This window comes from Archocentrus centrarchus, chromosome 5 (assembly GCF_007364275.1).
Source record: "Archocentrus centrarchus isolate MPI-CPG fArcCen1 chromosome 5, fArcCen1, whole genome shotgun sequence".
Classification (NCBI taxonomy): Eukaryota; Metazoa; Chordata; class Actinopteri; order Cichliformes; family Cichlidae; genus Archocentrus; species Archocentrus centrarchus.
Genome location: NC_044350.1, coordinates 21,896,740 through 21,916,913, shown reverse-complemented (window position 1 = coordinate 21,916,913; position 20,174 = coordinate 21,896,740). Strand labels below are relative to the sequence as shown.

The 20,174-nt window shown below is 40.2% G+C and overlaps 1 protein-coding gene across 1 annotated transcript in view; it reads left to right on the top strand.

Moving 5' to 3' along the window:
- Positions 1–20,174, top strand: part of kaznb (kazrin, periplakin interacting protein b) — a 127,987-nt gene that overhangs the window by 83,375 nt on the left and 24,438 nt on the right. The window contains exon 4 of the mRNA XM_030730467.1: positions 10,592–10,699. Within this exon, the coding sequence (XP_030586327.1) occupies positions 10,592–10,699 (108 nt within the window). The remainder of the gene's footprint in view (positions 1–10,591; positions 10,700–20,174) is intronic.

Sequence of the window (20,174 nt, the reverse complement as noted above, 5' to 3'; positions counted from 1 at the left end):
AAAACTGTTAAAAGTATAGATATTTTTTTTAGTCATTTAGTCATTCTCTGGCCTATAGGAAGATGGAAGTAAAATAAGTGTCATATTTTCCAAATGTTTCCAAGCGGAGCCTGGGCTGCTGCAGCCATCAAAAGGCACTGGCATAAGGAATTGGAGGAATTTTTTTTTCTAGTTGTGTCAGCACTGGATTTCTTCCAGGCAGATTTTCCTGCTTAATCTTCACTTTAAATCCACCCTCATCTAGCTTTCCTAGTCCAGCAAAGCCTCTGGGTTATGGCAGGGCAGATGATGCTCTGCAATGACCAGCTGTGACCCACAGTATCAGATGAGCCATACAGTCTGTTTGCATGTGTGTGTGTGTGTGCACAAGCTCGCATGTGAATGTGTTTGAATTCTTGCATGTGTCATTGTGTTCTTGAGTTCATCCACTGCGTCCAAAGGGTATCAATTTTTCTTTTAGATGAGAATTCATCTAATTTATTTAGTTATTAAAAAAAAAGAAAGAAAAAAAAGAACAATCCTGAAATTCTGAATTTGTTCTCCACCACTGTGGCTGCAGAGGACAGACCCATGTCAGACACTGGATAATCCAACTGAACCTTTAGCTCTGTATCCTGCTCTTTGAGGAGTCTGTTTTGGATTAAATACTATTCTACTGAGTATCTGTGGGTTTACATACACTTTCATTATCTAGACCATAATGAAGTTCCCATTTTTCACTCACTGAGCCACAATAATATTTATTACAAATGTTTGATGGACCATCATCCATCCATCCTGTTGTCTAGATCTATAGCTATCATGATTTATTTATTTATTCTATCACTAAACATGGACTGCTTGTCATTAAGGTCTAGTCTCTTGCTATTTCAGTTTGGCAGGTCAGCTCCACCATGATTATTCATCCGCCAGCGTTAGCACCGGATGATGCACAACTACTGTAAATCATCCCATAGTGACTCCAAGGTTAGGTATCATCCTATAACCTTCTTTTCCTGATGGCACTGTCATGAATAATGAACTGAGGTACTTTCTGTTCTCTTGAGCCCTTCAGCTGTTTTGGTTTCGACATAACAGCGTGGCTCATTTTAATCACAGGGTTGAGCACTGAAGTGCTGATATTGCCGTGAGCAGGTGTGGCACTTGGTACTGAATTGGTAAAAAGATACTCATTCATATGTTTCTGTCTACTCTGCTAATGCCCTCATTGTGGAGCACACACATTTCTTATTTTAATGACAATGACATGTTAGGATTAATTTATATAGATAAAAACTTGTAATGAAACACATATGTAAACTTATCATATAGAACATTTTCTGCAAAATGCAGTAAATTACTGTACAAAACGTACCAGGAGCGGGAGAAAGGATCAGAAAAGGAGCAGGATTTAATTTTTTTTCTAGCTGCAGGTATAATCTGTTACATTTTGAAGAAATAGGTGAGAATCTCTTTTTCTTATCCTAGTAGGGATTTTTTTTTAAGTACTAAATATGGATTGCAAGTCAGTTGCACACTCTTTGGAGAAATGTGGTTGTATTTTTTTTTTTTTTCGTTTCATATAGTGGATAAAATAACCAGATGGAAATGTGTAGATTTCATATCTGCCACAGTGAATTAAATACTGTAACAAACAGATCATTAAACTTTATCACAATGATGCAAAAATGTACAACTGCTATAAAACTGTAATGATATGCAGCATTAGCCTAAATGGACTGCTACATCCAGAGATATTAAAGTGGTTGCAACAGTTTCGCAAATTTTTATGTGTTATATGGTGGAATAAGTCTCCCTATCAAATCCTACAATTGGAAATTTTGAAGTTCCAGTTTACTGAAAAGGGTTTCCCATGGTTTGAAGGTACCTCACAGCACACATTTCTTGATTCTGTCCTTGCACACAGACATCATTAGAGCGAGCAAAACGCGACAAACCTGCAGACGTCTGAGATGAGCAACACCACTCATAACAGCAGTAACCCTGGACGCTCATCTTCCCCAGGCAATTTCTCTTCATTGATGTAATTGATGTATCCCTGAAGGGGCTTTTTTTTTTTCCATGTTTCCTCAGGGCAGGCTGCTGTTGTAGTCTTAATGGCAACTCGCAGACAGCATCCAGAAGCTATGGATCACAGCAGCCTTGGAGCAGCCTTTCAGGCCTCTGTTATTTGAGTGCCAGGAGTATTGATTCACTGTGTCATGGATTATTATAAACACAGATTAATAGACAGTAAGTTTTCAGCTCCAGGCAAAGAAAAAACATTAGAGGAATGGCATTTTGCTTCAGTGGTTTGGCTGCATGTTGGGGTTATATAATAGAGATGTGACAGCTCAACCTTCAGTATGTAGCATGCAGTTTCAATTTTGATCCTTGGAGAAATCTTTCCGTTGCTTTTCTTATAACATACAGAGTGTTTTGAATATTAAGTCAGCTTTTCCTAGAAGGATTTAAGTGTTGTCATATAACTATTTGACATGTTTACAGTCTGAGTTTATGGATTCTTTGCTCTTTTTTTAAAAGTATTTTTTCTGTCGTTCCTTTATTTCATGTGGTTCCATCACAAAAGTGATTTATTTTCAATTTGTCACTGCTATCTGTGTCAGAGGCTGTTAATGATACCTAACAGTGAAGGTGCACAGTGCTGGGGGGGGTGGGGGGGTCACTTCAGTGTTCTGAACACTGGGATTTGGAAGTGCTCCATGTGTCCGTGCCTGATAATACCAGTAGAGACCTGTGAGCACTGAGGTCAGGGATGAGCAGTCTCCTTTGCGAAATATTCAAACACTAAATTTCTCAACCAACTTCAATCCCGTTGTCTTATGTAACCAGGCGGGGTTTTTCTGGCTTGGTCTGACGCCAAAGGTTAGAAATCCAAAAGGCTTTGTGTTATTTAGCTTTGCTAATGCATTCAAAGTCTGCATGGTTGTGAAATTTTCTTTAAATACTGCTTCAGATTCTTCATATTGTGCTACATCAGTTTAACTGCATGAAATAGAAATAGTAATTTAACAATCAGCTATTGTCATGCTGGTGGGTAATAATAATTATGTACCATGGCAAATGGTTGAATTCCTCTGTACTTCACTTTTTAGTACGGGGTTGTGATTATATGAGATTTTTACTACATGACTGTGACCAAAATATGTTAAGGATAACAAAATTGTCAGTGTATCTATGGAAAACTCTGAAAAATACAGTGCTGTGAAAAAGCATTTTCCCCCCTCCTGATTTCTTAGTTTTTTGCATATTTTTCACACATAAATGTTTCAGATCATCAAACAAATTTTAATATTAGATAAAGATAACTTGAGTAAATGCAAAATGCAGTTTTTAAATGATGATTTCATTTATTAGAGGAAAAAGATATCCAAACTATGTGAAAAAGCAAGTGCCTGGGCAAAAATGACATCCATAAGAGAGTTCTATGGTGAAAACCACTGCTGACCAAAAAGAATGCAAAGGCTCGTCTCATATTTCCCAAAAAACATCGAGCTGATCCCCAAGACTTTTGGGAAATATTCTGTAGACTGGCGAGACAAAAGCTGAAATTTCTGGAAGGCTTGAGTGCTGTTACATCTGACATAACTGACACAATATTTCATAAAACGAACATCATACCAAAAGTCAAACATGGTGGTGGTAGTATGATGGTCTGGGGCTGCTTTGCTGCTTCAGGACATGGACAACTAACTGCAATTGATGGAACCATGAATTCTGCTCTCTACTATCTGCTCTCTGCTGTGTGCAATAACTCAGAGGTGCAATAATCTGACCTGCTTATACAGTGTGTTCCAGATTTATATTTTATATATTGTGAAATTTCATGTCTGGCCATGTCTCAAGCGCACTTGGGTTATGCACCAGGACATCCATCCATCCATCCATTTTCTTCCGCTTATCCGGGGCCGGGTCGCGGGGGCAGAAGCCTAAGCAGAGAAGCCCAAGCTTCCCTCTCCCCAGCCACCTCCTCCAGCTCATCCGGAGGGACCCCAAGGCGTTCCCAGGCCAGCCGAGATACACAATCTCTCCAGCGTGTCCTGGGTCTACCACGGGGCCTCCTCCCGGTGGGACATGCCCGGAACACCTCACCCAGGAGGCGGCCAGGAGGCATCCTAATCAGATGCCCGAGCCACCTCAACTGGCTCCTTTCGATGTGGAGGAGCAGCGGCTCTACTCCGAGCCCCTCCCGGATGGCCGCACTCCTCACCCTATCTCTAAGGGAGAGGCCAGCCACCCTTCGAAGGAAACTCATTTCTGCCGCTTGTATTCGCGATCTTATTCTTTCGGTCACTACCCAAAGCTCGTGACCATAGGTGAGGGTAGGAACGTAGATCGACCGGTAAATCGAGAGCCTCGCTTTTACGCTAAGCTCCCTCTTCACCACGACGGACCGGTGCAGCGTCCGCATCACTGCAGAAGCAGCCCCGATCCGCCTGTCGATCTCCCGTTCCCTTCTCCCATCACTCGTGAACAAGACCCCGAGATACTTAAACTCCTCCACTTGAGGCAAGAACTCGTTCCTGAGCCGGAGATGGCACTCCACCCTTTTCCGGCTGAGGACCATGGCCTCAGACTTAGAGGTGCTGATTCTCATGCCAGCCGCTTCACACTCGGCTGCGAACCGTTCCACTGCGAGCTGGAGGCCCCCCCGTGATGAAGCCAACAGAACCGCATCATCTGCAAAAAGCAGAGATGAGACTCTGAGGCCACCAAGGAAGAAGCCTTCCGCCACCTGGCTACGCCTAGAAATTCTGTCCATAAAAATTATGAACAGAATCGGTGACAAAGGGCAGCCCTGACGGAGTCCAACACCCACAGGAAACAATCCGACTTATTACCGGCTATATGGACCAAGCTCTCACTGTGGTTGTACAAGGACTGAATGGCCTGCAACAATGGGCCAGACACCCCATACTCCCGCAGAACCTCCCAAAGAACACCCCGAGGAACACGGTCGAATGCCTTCTCCAAGTCCACAAAGCACATGTAGACTGGTTGGGCAAACTCCCACGCACACTCGAATATCCTTGAGAGGGTAAAGAGCTGGTCCAGCGTTCCACGACCAGGACGAAAACCGCATTGTTCCTCCTGAATCCGAGGTTCGACTAACGGACGCACCCTCCTTTCCAGCACCCTGGCATAGACCTTACCGGGGAGGCTGAGGAGTGTGATCCCCCGAAAGTTGGAGCACACCCTCCGGTCTCCCTTCTTAAAGATGGGGACCACCACCCCGGTCTGCCAATCCAATGGCACTGCCCCAGATCTCCACGCGATGTTGCAGAGGCGTGTCAACCAAGACAGCCCTACAACATCCAGAGCCTTCAGGAACTCAGGGCGAATCTCGTCCACCCCAGGGGCTCTGCCACCAAGGAGTTGTTTAACTACCTCAGTGACCTCACCCCCAGTGATGGTCAAGTCATCCCCCTCATCCCCAGACTCTGCTTCCACTACAGAAGGCGTGTCAGTGGGATTCAGAAGGTCCTCGAAGTATTCCTTCCACCGTCCGACTATAGCCTCAGTTGAAGTCAGCAGCACCCCCCCCGCACTATAAACAGTGTGAGTGAAGCACTGCTTTCCCCTCCTGAGTCGCCTGACGGTTTGCCAGAATCGCTTCGATGCCGTCCGAAAGTCTTTTTCTATAGCCTCACCGAACTCCTCCCACACCCGAGTTTTTGCTTCGGCCACTGACACCAGCACCAGGACAATCATCCAAAAAAACACCAGCAAGTCCACCTCTGAATGGTTAAAAAAAATGAAGCTTTTGAAGTGGCCTCATCAACGTCCGGACTTAAATCCAATTGAGATGCTTTAGCATGACCTTAAACAGGCCATTCATGTTCAAAAAACCTCCAATGTGGCTGAATTAAAACAATTATGCAAAGAAAAGTGAGCCAAAATTCCTCCAAGTCTCATTGCCAGTTACTGCAAACACTTGATTGCAGTTCTTGTTGCCAAGGGTGGCACAACCAGTTATTAGGTTTAGGGGGCAATTATTTTTTCACACAGGCCCAGGTAGGTTTGGATAGCTTTTTTGGCTTTAATCAATTAAATCATCATTTAAAAACTTCAATTTGTATTTACTCAGGTTATCTTTGTCTAATATTAAAATTAGATTGATGACCTGAAAAATGTAAGTGTGACCAATATGCAAAAAATAAGAAATCAGGAAGGGGGCAAATACTTTTTCAAAGCACTCTATAATGTTCATCACATTCAACAAAACTATGTGTTTTGTTTCTCTTTTTGGTTTTCATTTCTTTGCAAATGAACCGAAGTAAAACTACAAGTGAAGGGAGACGGGAGTATCTCTGTGTTATTGACACATTAATATTTTATTGTCACTGTCAGTGCTTGTATAATAGCTCTCTTTTGGCAGTATTACTGAGTCAACATGTCATCTCATGACTCTTTTTGTTCTGCTCCAGTGTTACTTAACATAAAAAGATTTTCATAACACTGTACTTTTTTTCTTATTATACTTCCTCTCTGTAGAGTACAAACGAGCAGCTCAAAAAGAAATCCCCTCACTTTAAAGAGGTATTGAATTCTTGTACTTTAATCTGCACCACAACCTCCAATCAACTTTGTAGCTCACCTGCCTTGACAAAGACCATGAAGCCTTTCAGTGAGAGTGCGTGGAAACCGTAAACATTACAATAAGCTTCTGTTCTGTATGAATGGCTCTGCTCAGTCACCTTTTAAACTCGGCCCCACTGTTTTTACACACAATGAACAGCTTGTGTTTCCAGTCATTATAAATTACCGCGAGTGGTGCCCGTACATGTTTGTGTCAGTCACTCACAATGATAAAACACATCTGTGTTACTGAACTCAGCAGGACTGCATTTTAGAGTGTTGTGACTCTACAGTAGTATGCTAATGTCCTCTTTTCCTTTCTGGTGCAGTGATTGATGCAGGAATAGATGCATCTGCCACACGATCGACTGAGTGCCAGAATAATTAAAGGTTAGCTGAAGGTGGGCTGTCTCAAAACTGATGGTATTTGTGTTGTCTTTCTGGTTGAATACCTATGCTGACTCCTGCTGAGCATCTTCTCTTTCCATCATGTAGCATTATGACTCCAAAAGCTGAGTGTGCACTAAGATGGAAAGTTGGGTCAGATGTTTGAATACCTCCTCTGACTCTTTGCCCCATTAGCTCTTCCTGAGTTCCTTGTGATGTTGTGCTGTCCTCTGTTGCAAGGAAGTCTTTTTCATTTCTAAACAATTTAATATAACTTTTGACGTTATAAGTAATGAAAATTAAATTTTTTTTTTGCTAGAGTATTATGGGTGTGCTTTGTGAATGCTTTCTATTTGGAGGTAAATAATGCATAAAAGGGAACAACTTACATTTGATATTTTTAGCTTTAGTTTAGAGCAGTGCATCTCCACCAGTAGGCGTGTCCTTAACAATTCATCTCTGTAGAAAGAGAACTTATTTGCATATTACCAATCAAAATGTTTCTTGAACCACACTTGTGTAATGCTGTGCTGTCACTCAGCTTTCATCAGCATGACTGCGACACCAGCAAAACACATTTATGAAAACAAGCTTCTTAAAAATGCATCTCCATTCCCAATCTCACAATTTAAGCCTCTTTCACAACAGGGAACTGCCACAGGAATAAAGTGCTTTAAAAACATATAAATCATTCTGTCAAAGAGGTGGCTCATTCTGTCAGTTGGGAGCAAAACAGTTGTCAGACTAGATTATCAGTAGCTATACCTTATATAATGAAAGTACTTTAAATGCCTTACACACCTACGACCCACTACGCAGCTATGTTGAATGACGTCTGTCTGTCCTGTTGCTTATGTTACACAAATAAATTTTACCATGTCACATTAAAGTGCATCTGTAAAAACAAGCATTTAAAAATGCATTTAATAATGATTGAATTCCATTTAGCTGCTTCATTTTTATATAATGCACACGCTGGCTCATGATCACAATGCCATATCTGACTGGAAGTCACGTCATAAGCAACACCCCTGTTTTTCCTTCAATAACAAACCAATATGTCTGTATTCTTGTTGATTTGTGAAGTCTGGAGACCACATGTAGTTTCAGCATAGTGCTGACTCTGATCTCGGTGGACCTGTAAGATCAGATACAATAAAATCAGAGCATATAGGCTCCAGCCCCCCTCTCAGGGGGATAAGCATAAGTGGATGGATGGATGGATGGATGGATGGATGGATGGATGGATGGATGGATTTTAAATACACAAAAAATATTTGTAATCCATTTGTCAGTCTGATAAAATTTCAGTATATTAATTAAACTGATGGTCATCCAGAGAGAGAAGCTTAACTGTCAGTCAAAAACAAACAAACAAACAAAAAAAAAACAGTTCTCTCTCTCTCTCTCTCTCTCTCTCTCTTAGGTTTTGGGAGCAAAAGTGCACTTCTCAATGTAGCAGCAAAAGCACATTTTCTTTTCTTTACAATAAAAATAATTTGTTTTCTGCTTATTTTAAAAGTAATATCAGGCCTAGTGAGAAGGTAGTATCATCAGATTTAACTTAGAAATGAGAGACATGATTGGCTGAGGTCACAAAGGACAGCCTCTGCTGCCCGGTTTGGGCAGTCAGGTTACAAGTAGAGCTGCACAGCTGGACCCTTTAATTTTCATAGCCTTTAACCTCTCACGGCTGAGGTTCAGCCAGGCAGAAATTAAATGGTTTGATAACTGCTCTCTTTGGAGCACATTGATGCAATGACAGGGTGTTTTCCCTTGAATTACAATGGACTGTGGCTAACCAGAACGCTAAGGGAATGGAAGGCCACTTAAATCAGTAAAAAGCTCAGAAAACAAAACTATAATGAAGTACCAAAAGAAATATTTTAAAAATGAAACACACACATGGAGAAGGCACAGTTTTAAATACTATGTAACAGTTATTGTTATTAAATTAGGGAGATGCTATGTCTGCAATAGAAGTATTGACATCGTTTTTAAGTGTACAGAGAGCCAGCACCTTTAAGTAAGTACTGGAATAGATCGTGTGTTTGTCTCATTGCCAGCAGCTTCACCCTCTCCCCCCCTCTCCCTCTCATTAATGTTGGTGCTAAGAGCGGTCGAGCATGAACTGGCCTGCTCTCCAATCTCCATATTAAAAATCAAAGAAAAGGTCAGCTTAACAACACCTAAACCATTATTGACGGGTCAAGAGGATGGAGGAGGGGGAGAAGGGAGGTGAAGGTCAGTAATGTAGATAAATACCATAGGGTTGTGAAATTAAAACTGTCAAAATATGCAGATTAGGAGGGAAAGAGTGAGATCATTATTGAAGGGTGGAGATGCACATGGTACCACTTAGAAAGCACCTGAGGGAAGGCAGTTATTGCAGTACTGAAGGACAATGTATGTGGTTAAACTAAAAAAAAAAAAAAACTCAATTTAGAAAATGCATCTGCATATACACACCAAGTCTCGGCTATGCCTATATCTGGGAGGAAAACCTATATTTATAGCCCTATAGGATGCATAAGGTAAGCAGTACTACTTTAAAGATATTAAATGGGCTGTGTGATCATAAGCCCACTTTAGAAGGAAATCATGCTCTACTTAATCACTCCCTGGTACTGTGAGGATATTGCTGCCTCCAATAATCATCGTCATTTTTATGGATTTCATGCTTTAGACACCGGGAGTGAGACAAAAAGAAAAAAGCTGGGCAAAAGGCAGTGAACTGGAGAATCTCAATGATTTAAAAATAAATATGAGTTCCCTCAAACCATTTTTCTTTGAAAAGGGGAGGAATGATGAGCAGATGGGTCTCTTTCACTGTAACTCACAGGAGTCCTCCTTGAACAGTGCCATTAACCTTTTATCAATGTATGGAGCACAAAAGATCATTGCACAGTCACAGTGTCTTCTAGCCTTACTAGATAGGCAGGGTGAAAAGCGAAATGATAGTATTAACTAAACAACCATGCATTGTTACTGAGACAGTTTCTGTGGTGTAATTGCTTTGTGGATCACAACTGCAGCGATCTGTAAGAGAGATTCATATTTGCAACATGTCTAAAACTCGTGTCAGAATGAGTCACCTCATTTAACAGACAGCACGGTACATATACAGTGTCAGTATGAGACTAACATTTTACAACAGGGGAGTTTTGCTGACTAAAAATGCCATGGGCAGTGCATTGGTAAGCTTTGTCATCCCACATCAAGAAGGATCTGGGTTTGAATTTCTGAATATCTGGGCCTTTCTCTGAGGAGTTTGTTCTCCTGTGTGTGCGTGTGTGTGTGTGTGTGTGTGTGTGTGTGTGTGTGGGTGGGTTTCATGCGGTTACTTCAGCTTCCTTCTACAGTCCAAAGACAGGCATTTTTGGTTAATTGGTGTTTCTAGACTGGCTGTAGGTTTGAATGCAAGGTAGAAGCGTGTAGCATAAAGTTCTGTATGAATATGTCAAAATGGAAAATGTCCAAAAACTGAGCATGGCTTGAGTTCACGAGAGCCGTACTGCCAAAACTAAAATTACTGCAGATAGAAAGAAAATTCTTCTTTTGAATGCTTCAAAAAAATTGATTCATCCATTTCAGTAAAATCTAATGTCATCTCTTTCTCCTGCAGATCCATCAGTGCATCACAGGCAGAAGACAGTGGTGACAGACATGTGCTACCCAACAGAAATATCCAGCCTGATGGACTTTGGCACACCAGACTGCTCGCTAGGCAAAGGTACGGCGTCACTCAAAAGTGCAAGGTGTTGCCTTGGTGACAGCAGGAAGTGAGCATGATGAAGACACAGACACAAAGCTGTCAGCTTGACTTTGGGGGTGGGAGGGTAAAACTGAGCAAAGGGCTGCACAGGCTAAGAGAGTGAGAACAATCAGATAACAGTACTTGGTATCTGACCACGAGGGCCTTACCGTCCACTGCAGCCTCTGATTTATTGCAGCTAAATAACGTGATTTGTTTCCCAGTATGGAGTATGGAATGCTGACATTACACTGGGAGACTTGATTGATTTTCAGAGAAAAAGATTTTACTCTGCAAACCGCTTTAATCTGCACGGAGCTTTATTGATGTTTATTGCACTAGAGTTACAGTGTAACATGCAGTTATTGCAGGGCTGCATGACCCCTTATCTCCTCCAATCACTGCTGTCAGTGTAAGAGGCTTGTGTAGCTCAGGATAATAGCCTCTGTCAGTTTCTGTAGTGCGGTAGTCAAAGTGAACGGTGTGTATCTGTAACACAAAAGGTATCGATTGTGAGGTCAATTGATTGTATGTGCATTGTTGCTTGTGTCCGTTATTGTTTCTCATTCAAATGACTGCTATTGTCCCCGGCTGTTCTCAAACCAGAAAGTCTGCTCTGTAATTGTAAATCCAGTCTTTTCTTTCCAGCGTAAACCCTTGAAGCTGGAAGAACATGCCCATTGGTTGTTAGACAAGTCTGATTGACAAAGTCCATTGACAATGAGTAGCAACTCTTGTGACCTCGGCCACTCATTCTCCTGCTTTTCCCGCTGCCCATCGCTGTTATGAGTTTTCTTCCTTTCCTCAATTTTTTAAAGAAATACTGTCTGTTCTCTCTGTAGGAAAGCTAATATTTTAATGCCACTCCATCCTAACTCTCTATCAGCACTCCCCAGCACTGATAATGCAGACTGACAGGTCAACCGTTCACTGCTGAGAGAAGGGAGAGCAATGCAGCAAAGGCGAGTGGAGGGTGGAAAAGGAAGGCTTTTAGGATTCCTTCTTGCTTTAATGTGAGCAAAGCAAATGAATGACATAGTGATACAGGGAGTTAAGCTGAAGAATAAGGGCACAGAGGAGTGGAAAATTTCAGACTGAAGAGGTGTCAGGATAAAAGCAATACTGTGAATAAGATTCAGTGTAGCGGCAGCATGACTTTGGATTTATAAAGTGCTACATTTGGTCAAAAAAAGTCTATATATAAAGCTCAGACAAAGAAAACAGACAGACTCAGACAAGTTCAAATATTAATCTAAGTGAATTTGATTTATTAGATTTAATAATTTAAAAGTTCTAATAATCTAAATCTCTGAGAATTTATAACACAGGCCATACCCCCCCCCCAAAAAAAAAAACAAAAACAAAAAAAAAACAAAGTATTTGCAACATCTGCCCTACCCTTCAATAAGATAAATTTGCCTATTTTTGATGTCTACAGTAACTGCCATTGAAGAGTTATTGTTGCAGTCTTTATTCTGAGCTCTGATCGGACAGAGAGAATGAGCCTGGCAGTAATCCTTGAGGTGTCAGTGCGTGATTGACAGATCCATTGCCTCATGTGACAAGTATCTGGTTAGACCACATTTGATCTTTGGACGTAGCTAAAAAGCTAAGCATCAACCTCTGACAGCTGGGACAAATGGCATGGTTGCTCTCAACTGCTGGCATATCTTTACATGCAAGAGATTTAACTCAAATTTCTATGACACACAAACACACACACACAAATGCATTACGCTTACACTTTAGTATGCTAGTTATGTTACTGAGGTGCTCATAAATTAAAAAAAAAAAAAAAATCATAAAGATAGGTTTCTATCAAAGTGGGCCCTGTAGGCTGAATTAATTCAGGTGTAGCCCTATCTCTTTTCTTCAATTCACCTCCCTGTATCTGCCTTTGGGTTTCAAGCCTGAAGAGACCCGAGAAGTAAACTGGACCAGCCTTAACCTTATTTACTGTTAATCTGACCACACACATCCCAGTTCCTATCTATCGTGACACATTCTGTCCTTAGTCAGCACCAAGCAAAGAGCAATCTAATCCCTGGAGGGTTAATGATAAGGTGCAGTGCTCATATTAATATTCTAATCTCAAGGCAAGGCAGTTTAGTTTGAAGCAATTCGCCACTGCTGCTGTCTTTTTTTTTTTTTTTTAAAGCATTTGTGTTGAAGTTTATACTTGCTGTATTTGGAGGGATTTCTATTTCTTTCTCTGGCCAAAACACACATTCACATCCAGGAAGTGAGTTCAGTTCAATTCAGTTCAGTTCAATTCAATTCAATTCAATTCAATTCAATTCAATTCAATTCAGTTCAGTTCAGTTCAGTTCAGTTCAGTTCAGTTCAATTCAATTCAATTCAATTCAATTCAATTCAATTCAATTCAATTCAGTTCAGTTCAGTTCAGTTCAGTTCAGTTCAGTTCAGTTCAATTCAATTCAATTCAATTCAGTTCAGTTCAGTTCAGTTCAGTTCAGTTCAGTTCAGTTCAGTTCAATTCAATTCAATTCAATTCAATTCAATTCAATTCAATTCAATTCAATTCAATTCAGTTCAGTTCAGTTCAGTTCAGTTCAGTTCAGTTCAGTTCAGTTCAGTTCAGTTCAGTTCAATTCAATTCAATTCAATTCAATTCAATTCAATTCAATTCAATTCAATTTTATTTACTCTAAAACGACCCCTTTCGGGGTATGAGAGTAGCATCAAAAAAATTTTTAAGCAACCATAACATCATGCCTCGTGTTTACAGAAAAGGTTTAAAAGTAGTTAAACAAAATAACAAGCATAATCATATGAACAACTAAACAGAACAAACTGTAAAATCTGTGAAAAATAAATCTGAAGTCAGAATGTGTAGGAAGAAAACATTCCTGATTTAACACAGAGAATTTACAGGAAATTATTTAAAATAATATAGAATTATTTTAATAAAATTAGACAATGTTGTTTCGTTCTTAGTTTGGAACAGTTCAGAAAACTTACGTATATTTGGACAAAAGAAAAATTTTTGTCTCAGGTACTTTTCACGTTGGGTTTTAAAAAATGGGCAAACCAGTATATAATGATATTCATCACCGATAAAATTCATATTTCAAAGATTACATTCAGTCTGAGTTATATCATTTAAAAAACGACCTTCTGTAATAGGGAGCCGATGGTTTCCACAACGAAATTTAGCAAGAAGTATACGATCATGATGATTCAGGTTAGAGACAAGATAACTTTCCAAAGAATTTTCAAATTTAAAGTGACAATATTAACCAAACATAACCTATTACTCCGGATTTCACCATACCAATTTTGCTTATAAATATCATCAATTCTCCGACTAATGGTATTCCTAAGCCAATCAGCATCAATTAACCCACTATTTGGCCACACATAAGGATATAAATAATTGTGGATTATCTCTTTAACTTTTGAAACCCATCTTGATTTAAAGACATCCTTATCATACATATCTTTAAGTGGTCTGAACATGGCATTGGATAACTTTTTTTCTTTACCATTAGTAAGATACTGTAAACTCATATAGGCTACAGTGGCCTACACAGAATTTCTAGCTTTCAGAGAAAGGTGCCCCCCCCCCCCCCCCCCCCCCCCCCCACCCCACCCCACAGGTTCAACTGGTGGAGTGTCAAATCATACATTTTACTGTGCTAGCTCTTGGCCATCAGGTGGGGTGAGAGCTGCACTGACTCACCTGGCTCATTACCTGAGGCCTTTGGTGTAGTTTGTATTCCCCTCCCCCTCCCACACGTGTGTGTGTGTGTGTGTGTAGGTGTGTGTGTGGGATTGTGTGTGGGATTGGGAGGGGGGAGCGGCAGTGGGTGTGGGTGTGGGTGAAAGTTGTCCCAGTTGCCTGTGGAGATGTCGTTGTGCAGGTACACAGGAGCTGGAAAGGTAGCTTCCCTGAGTTTCTCTCAGGGGATGACTTCCTAGTAACCTGTTTGGGTGGAGCCACAGAAAGCAGGGCTGGGAGCGGCCGGACCGGCAGCGGTAGCACACTGAAGTGTGTAGGTGTTCGTGTGTGTGTGGATAAGTGTGCGTTTTACTTTTTTTTTTCAACTGCTATGAGAGCGCACACCAAGTTTGACAGTGGAGCCGAGCAGAGCCTGTGCCGAGAAGGACATGAGGGCCGAGAAAGAGGAAGGGAAGGCCGGTGAGTGATTAATAGAAAATGAGATTGACGGTAAAGACAGACGCTGTTGTTGTGTGTTGGTGTAAGACATAACAGAGGCTTGAGGTGGCAATGAGTGGGTTCAGTGTTCTTGTCCTTTTATGTGTGCGCTTGCCTGGATTCATTACACAATAGGAATGTAAAAGTTTCAATTAAACTGATTAATTTTGAAAATCCACGTTTGCCATTGAAATTATTTGTGTAATATAATAATATATATGCGCTGCTGTGGAATATATTTGACTCAAGTATTTTATTTAAGTATGTGCTTGTATTAATTTACACGCCTATTTACTGTCCCAGAGAAAAACTTTGTACTTTGCACTGATTAGATTTAGTTAAAAGTTATTATTTTTATTAAAACCATACTATTAGTTTATGAAAAAGACAGCTGCGCTGCCCCGTGGATTGCTTTAATGCTCGATTAACCGAGGTTTTATTCGTGATCATAAAAATGTAATCTATTTGGTTAATTCTAACAGCCATAAACCAAAGACACTGAATTCACTGTAACATAATTCACATTTGAGAAGCTGGAAACGAGAATTTGTTTAAATAAAAAAAAAAAAAAAAAAAAAAAAAAATATATATATATATATATATATATATATATATATATATATATATATATATATATATATATATATATATATATATATATATATATATTACTACTAAGTAGCAGCAATTGCATAGAGGAACACAGTTAATAATTGGGTTTCTGACAAACATCATAAATAAATACACTGATTATATCTGCTCAGATAGCAAGTGGTCAAAACAAGCTGTTTCTCAACCAACTGTAATAATAAAATGCTTCTTATGTGTCAAATAACACTGCTAATGTTTTGACATTTTAATTATATGCCATTAAATACTGTTTGAATTACTGCACTTTAGTCAAATCTTTATAAAACTATGGTTTTACTTTTGCTGTTGTGTTTTACAACACTGTGTTATTATTAATTTGACTTTTTCTGTACTTTCCACTATATGATCTGACTGTGGTTCATTATTTTAATACTCACAACCACATGCCTTTTTATTCCCGTAAAAGCTGATTATTTTAAATCTATTCCACATCCCAGGATTATTTGTTATTTTACTTAAGTAAAATTGACCTACATACTGTATGACACATTCATATGGATGATCTTTTAATCTTTTATATTGTACATGAACTAAGTGGTTTTTGATCAAATACTGTTCAGTATTACAACGTTTAGTAGCTCAGCAGACATATTGGAGCAGAGATCTACATTGGCTCTTGTGTTTGGATTAACGTACAAACCAGACGTACAGAAAAAAAAAAAAAAAGATGCGTCATGCTTGATGGAAAATGAGAAGCTGTAACCATGGAGAAATTATTTTTATTCTTTGCACAGATGTCATGAAAAGGCTTCTTTGGTGACCCTGTGTGTATGTGGTTTTGTGTGTGTCTAAACATTCATATGCACTTGTTGTGGTGGTTCATGAGTGAATAGAGATGAGTTTGATTCCACTGTGTGTTGCATGACTCGTACCACGGATCATGTTTGCTGAAGCCTGAGGTCACCACTCCGAATTTTAGAAGATAATGAGTTTGACCGATTCCACTCCAGCGCACTGTTACCGTCACACTCACCGCGCTGTTGTGAAGTCATTCACCGTGGCCATTAGACCCAGCATGTGGCACATCTTTACAGAGAGCATCAAGTTTGTTTGTTTTATTTTCTGATTTCTTTGATCAAATTTCTGTGTGAGCTTTAGCCACCCTGAGCTAATCAAAGGCCATTATTGCTTTCAGCATTTCAACAAGTGCAATGCTGAATGTTAATGAGTACAGCACGGCTATTTATTGCAGCGTTTTACATTATTTAAACTCAGTAAGGCTTTTAACATTTCACACACAAGCTTCAGTAGCAGCCGAGCAGGCGCCACGTGCGGTTTGTGGGATTATTCAGGCATGCTCCAGGACATGAGGGAGGTTTTGTATCAAAACATGTAGATTTCCAGTTCTCCACAGACTAGATCCTGCTGTTCCTAACAGATGTTAAGGCTTGTGTGCAGATTCAAAACAGGGGTTGTTGGGCATTTTCTTCTTCAGTGGTCAGCATCATGGACCCAGCCTCTTAGTCAGCTCTGCTAGTCTTATTTAGATATGAAGGCCCATTTTTAGTGGTTTTTCTTGAGGATTCATAATTGTTGATGTACACAAGTCCATTGAGGTTTGGGGCTGAAATGAAATGCATAAGTGTTTGTTCACTTTCTGGTTGCTTTGTTTAGCCTGCTGTTGACGTGTTGGCACGATGGTGAATTCCAGTTCGTTAAATAGTTTGGCAAGATGTTTCCTGAAAATGTCTCAACTGTAAAATCATTCCATGAAACCACAAATTGTTTTAAAATAACTGAGATATGATGTGTCTAATAGTGACCTTTAGAGGTGCTAGTTGAAAGAATTTCTGTCCCTTGGACAAGTCATTTCACTCCTTCTGAGGCATGTGGCCTTTCTCCAGCTGCATGTTTATAATGGTGACATGAGAGTGGTATCGATCTTCTAATCCTTCTCCTGTTAAGAACACAGGAATATTTCCAAAATTGTCAAACTATGCCTTCAAAATAAATGCTGTATGAAACATCAGAGCAACCTGACTGTTTGCAGTCTGTTAAAGCCTGTGTAGCTTTATCACAAGAGCTTGTGGTACATATCTAAACAGATGTATCTGAGTGAGAACAGCTTGAGCAGATTGATTGGCTTCTCGTGTGTCTCACATGAGAACTGGGGTGAAACTGTTTTATGTGGTGTAGCTTTAGAGGGATGAGGTCATTTCAATTGATTGAGCTGAAAACTGGATAATACTAGGTTCACTGTGCAGTCACTGCAATATTATTCCTTTGTCATAAAACAAAGGAGTGTCCTTTTCAATTCCTTCATGCCAGCTGGGTTAAGTAATCACTGCATGATTCACTTTCTGTAAACCAAACCAATGCACACTGAATGATGTCAATTTCAAGTGACTCCCAATGGCACATCTTTGGCAGAAAGCCTAATCTGCACATTATAAACACGTGACTCAATTACAGTTATCTGCACTTGGCATCCTTGCACTGACCTCAGTTGTAATGTAAACCCCCCAGGCAATTAATTAATAGGAGCTGTTCCCAACAGATACTGTATACTTGCACAGATATACAGTCCAGAGTCTAAGCAGTTTGACTTTACACTGTTTTCAATCTTTAAACCTTGCTTTAACACATTCAGCTTGAAATAAAATATTGGTTCTACAATATAATAATGTGCTACATTATGATTTAATTTGAATATGACTAGATTAGTATAAAATATATATTTTTTGAACATTTTGTGTTTAAGAGTAAACAGCGCACAAATTTCAGTTGTTTAAGAATAACTGGACATTCAGAAACCAAATTTTATTTTGGGCAGCTGTGCTTTGTTTCAGTGTTCATAAACAGATTAGAGATTAAATTGAAGTTGAGTTGTCTGTGAATACCAGGAGTAAATGGCTGATAGTGCAGGTAAAGAAGAAGAAGAACAGCAACAACAAAAAACCAAATAAGAATCTGTCAGAGACAGCAAAGTTAGTTTGCTTGCAGGAAAACAGAAAAGGCCAAAAAATCATTTATGACTGCACTAAATTACTTGTGTCCTTGTCAGTGATTAACGGAACACTTTGTGTCTATAACAAGACGAATCGCCACATGCCCGGGTAAGACATACAGAACTCATCAAATGAAAGTAGAGCTCTGGACCATTGTTCTCTGGACCCATGAAAAGAAATCAGCGTCTGGCTCATGAGACTTTCTATCTTGTTGACAAAGCAGCATCGTCTGTCAAGCATTATGCTTCACTGGGATTTCACTACTGACAGAAGCAATGGCATGAAATCCGAGATGAACAGTAGTGTTGTGTGCTCAGAATTGGCTCAATGCAAGCAACCCACTGAGTGAAATTTCATCATTCAGCAATACAGCAATCCTAAATGCAGATATAAATTAACCAACAACAAACTTTTTAGATGAGCAGCTGGAATATTCTCGACTGGTCGAGTCCGTTGCCTCGTTTCAGAGATCTGACTGAGCTGCGTTCCACTTAATAACAGGTAGAGACTCCTCACAACAAACAAGTAAAGGTGGATGCAGTGAAAATCTTAGGGAATGCCAAGGCAGATAGAAATCATCTTCTGGCATCTGATATGAAGACTGGAGCAGCAATTGACTTCAAAGGAATTTCTGCTGAATATTGAATATGATAATTCTGTTTGATTTTGATTTAAATTGAAGCTAAGACTTGCCAAGAGTTGTTGCATCCATTACTTTAAAACAAAAAAAGAACACAAAATACACAGCAGTCCAAAGACATTAGATATTCACTTGGAGGACTTCATGTTTGCTGAATTTATTCTAATATCCTCATCCAACTTAAGCACTGCATAGTGTAGTGGTAACATTACCATCGGGGGTTCGAATCCCAGCCAGGGCATGCATCCAGTAAGGATCCCCAGGCTAGACCCCCCCAAGCCTACCTCAGACTATGAGCGATATATGATTGAGGCCATACCAGCTGGAATGTCACCTGGATTAACAAGGTCCGTGTCAAGTGTTGAGGAACCAATGCATACTGACAATAAGTGGACTACTGGAACGAGGATACAGCATAAATGGACACAAGATGAGAATCACGGACTCTTTGACCCAGCATCCAGACTGACATCGGAACAACCAGTAGCTCAGTGTTTCAACATATGGAAGATGACGAGGTACAACACAAATGCTACGGCAAGGGGGAGCCAGGAACGACAGGTCCAAGGGGGAGATATCATCATCCCCACGCTCCGAGATTGGGTACCAAGCCCCAGTAACAACTGGTACATTGAATGCCAAAGAAGTTGGAAACCTGGACCTCCCCAATGCCGATTACCAAGAATACGTGAAGTACCCTCTGAAAGTCTACTAGAAGATGCAAATGCAGTATTATGGACAATCCCTACCTTGACCATCACTGAAACCAATCAATTGATCTATACCACGGCAGCAGTGATCCTTGAGATGTTTGATTATAAGATGAACAGCAATAAGGAGCAGTACCATCCATGGAAATGACGACTAGAGGCTAAGATCAAGGGAGCACGGAGGGAAGTTAGCCAGCTCTCAGAGTTGTAGAAAGGTGTAAAGAAGAAAGCGGTGCCTAAGAAGTACAACAGGCTGTCCATACCTGAGACCTTAGAGACTGCCAAGCAAAGACTCACAGCCTTGGCTAACCACCTGAAGAGGTAT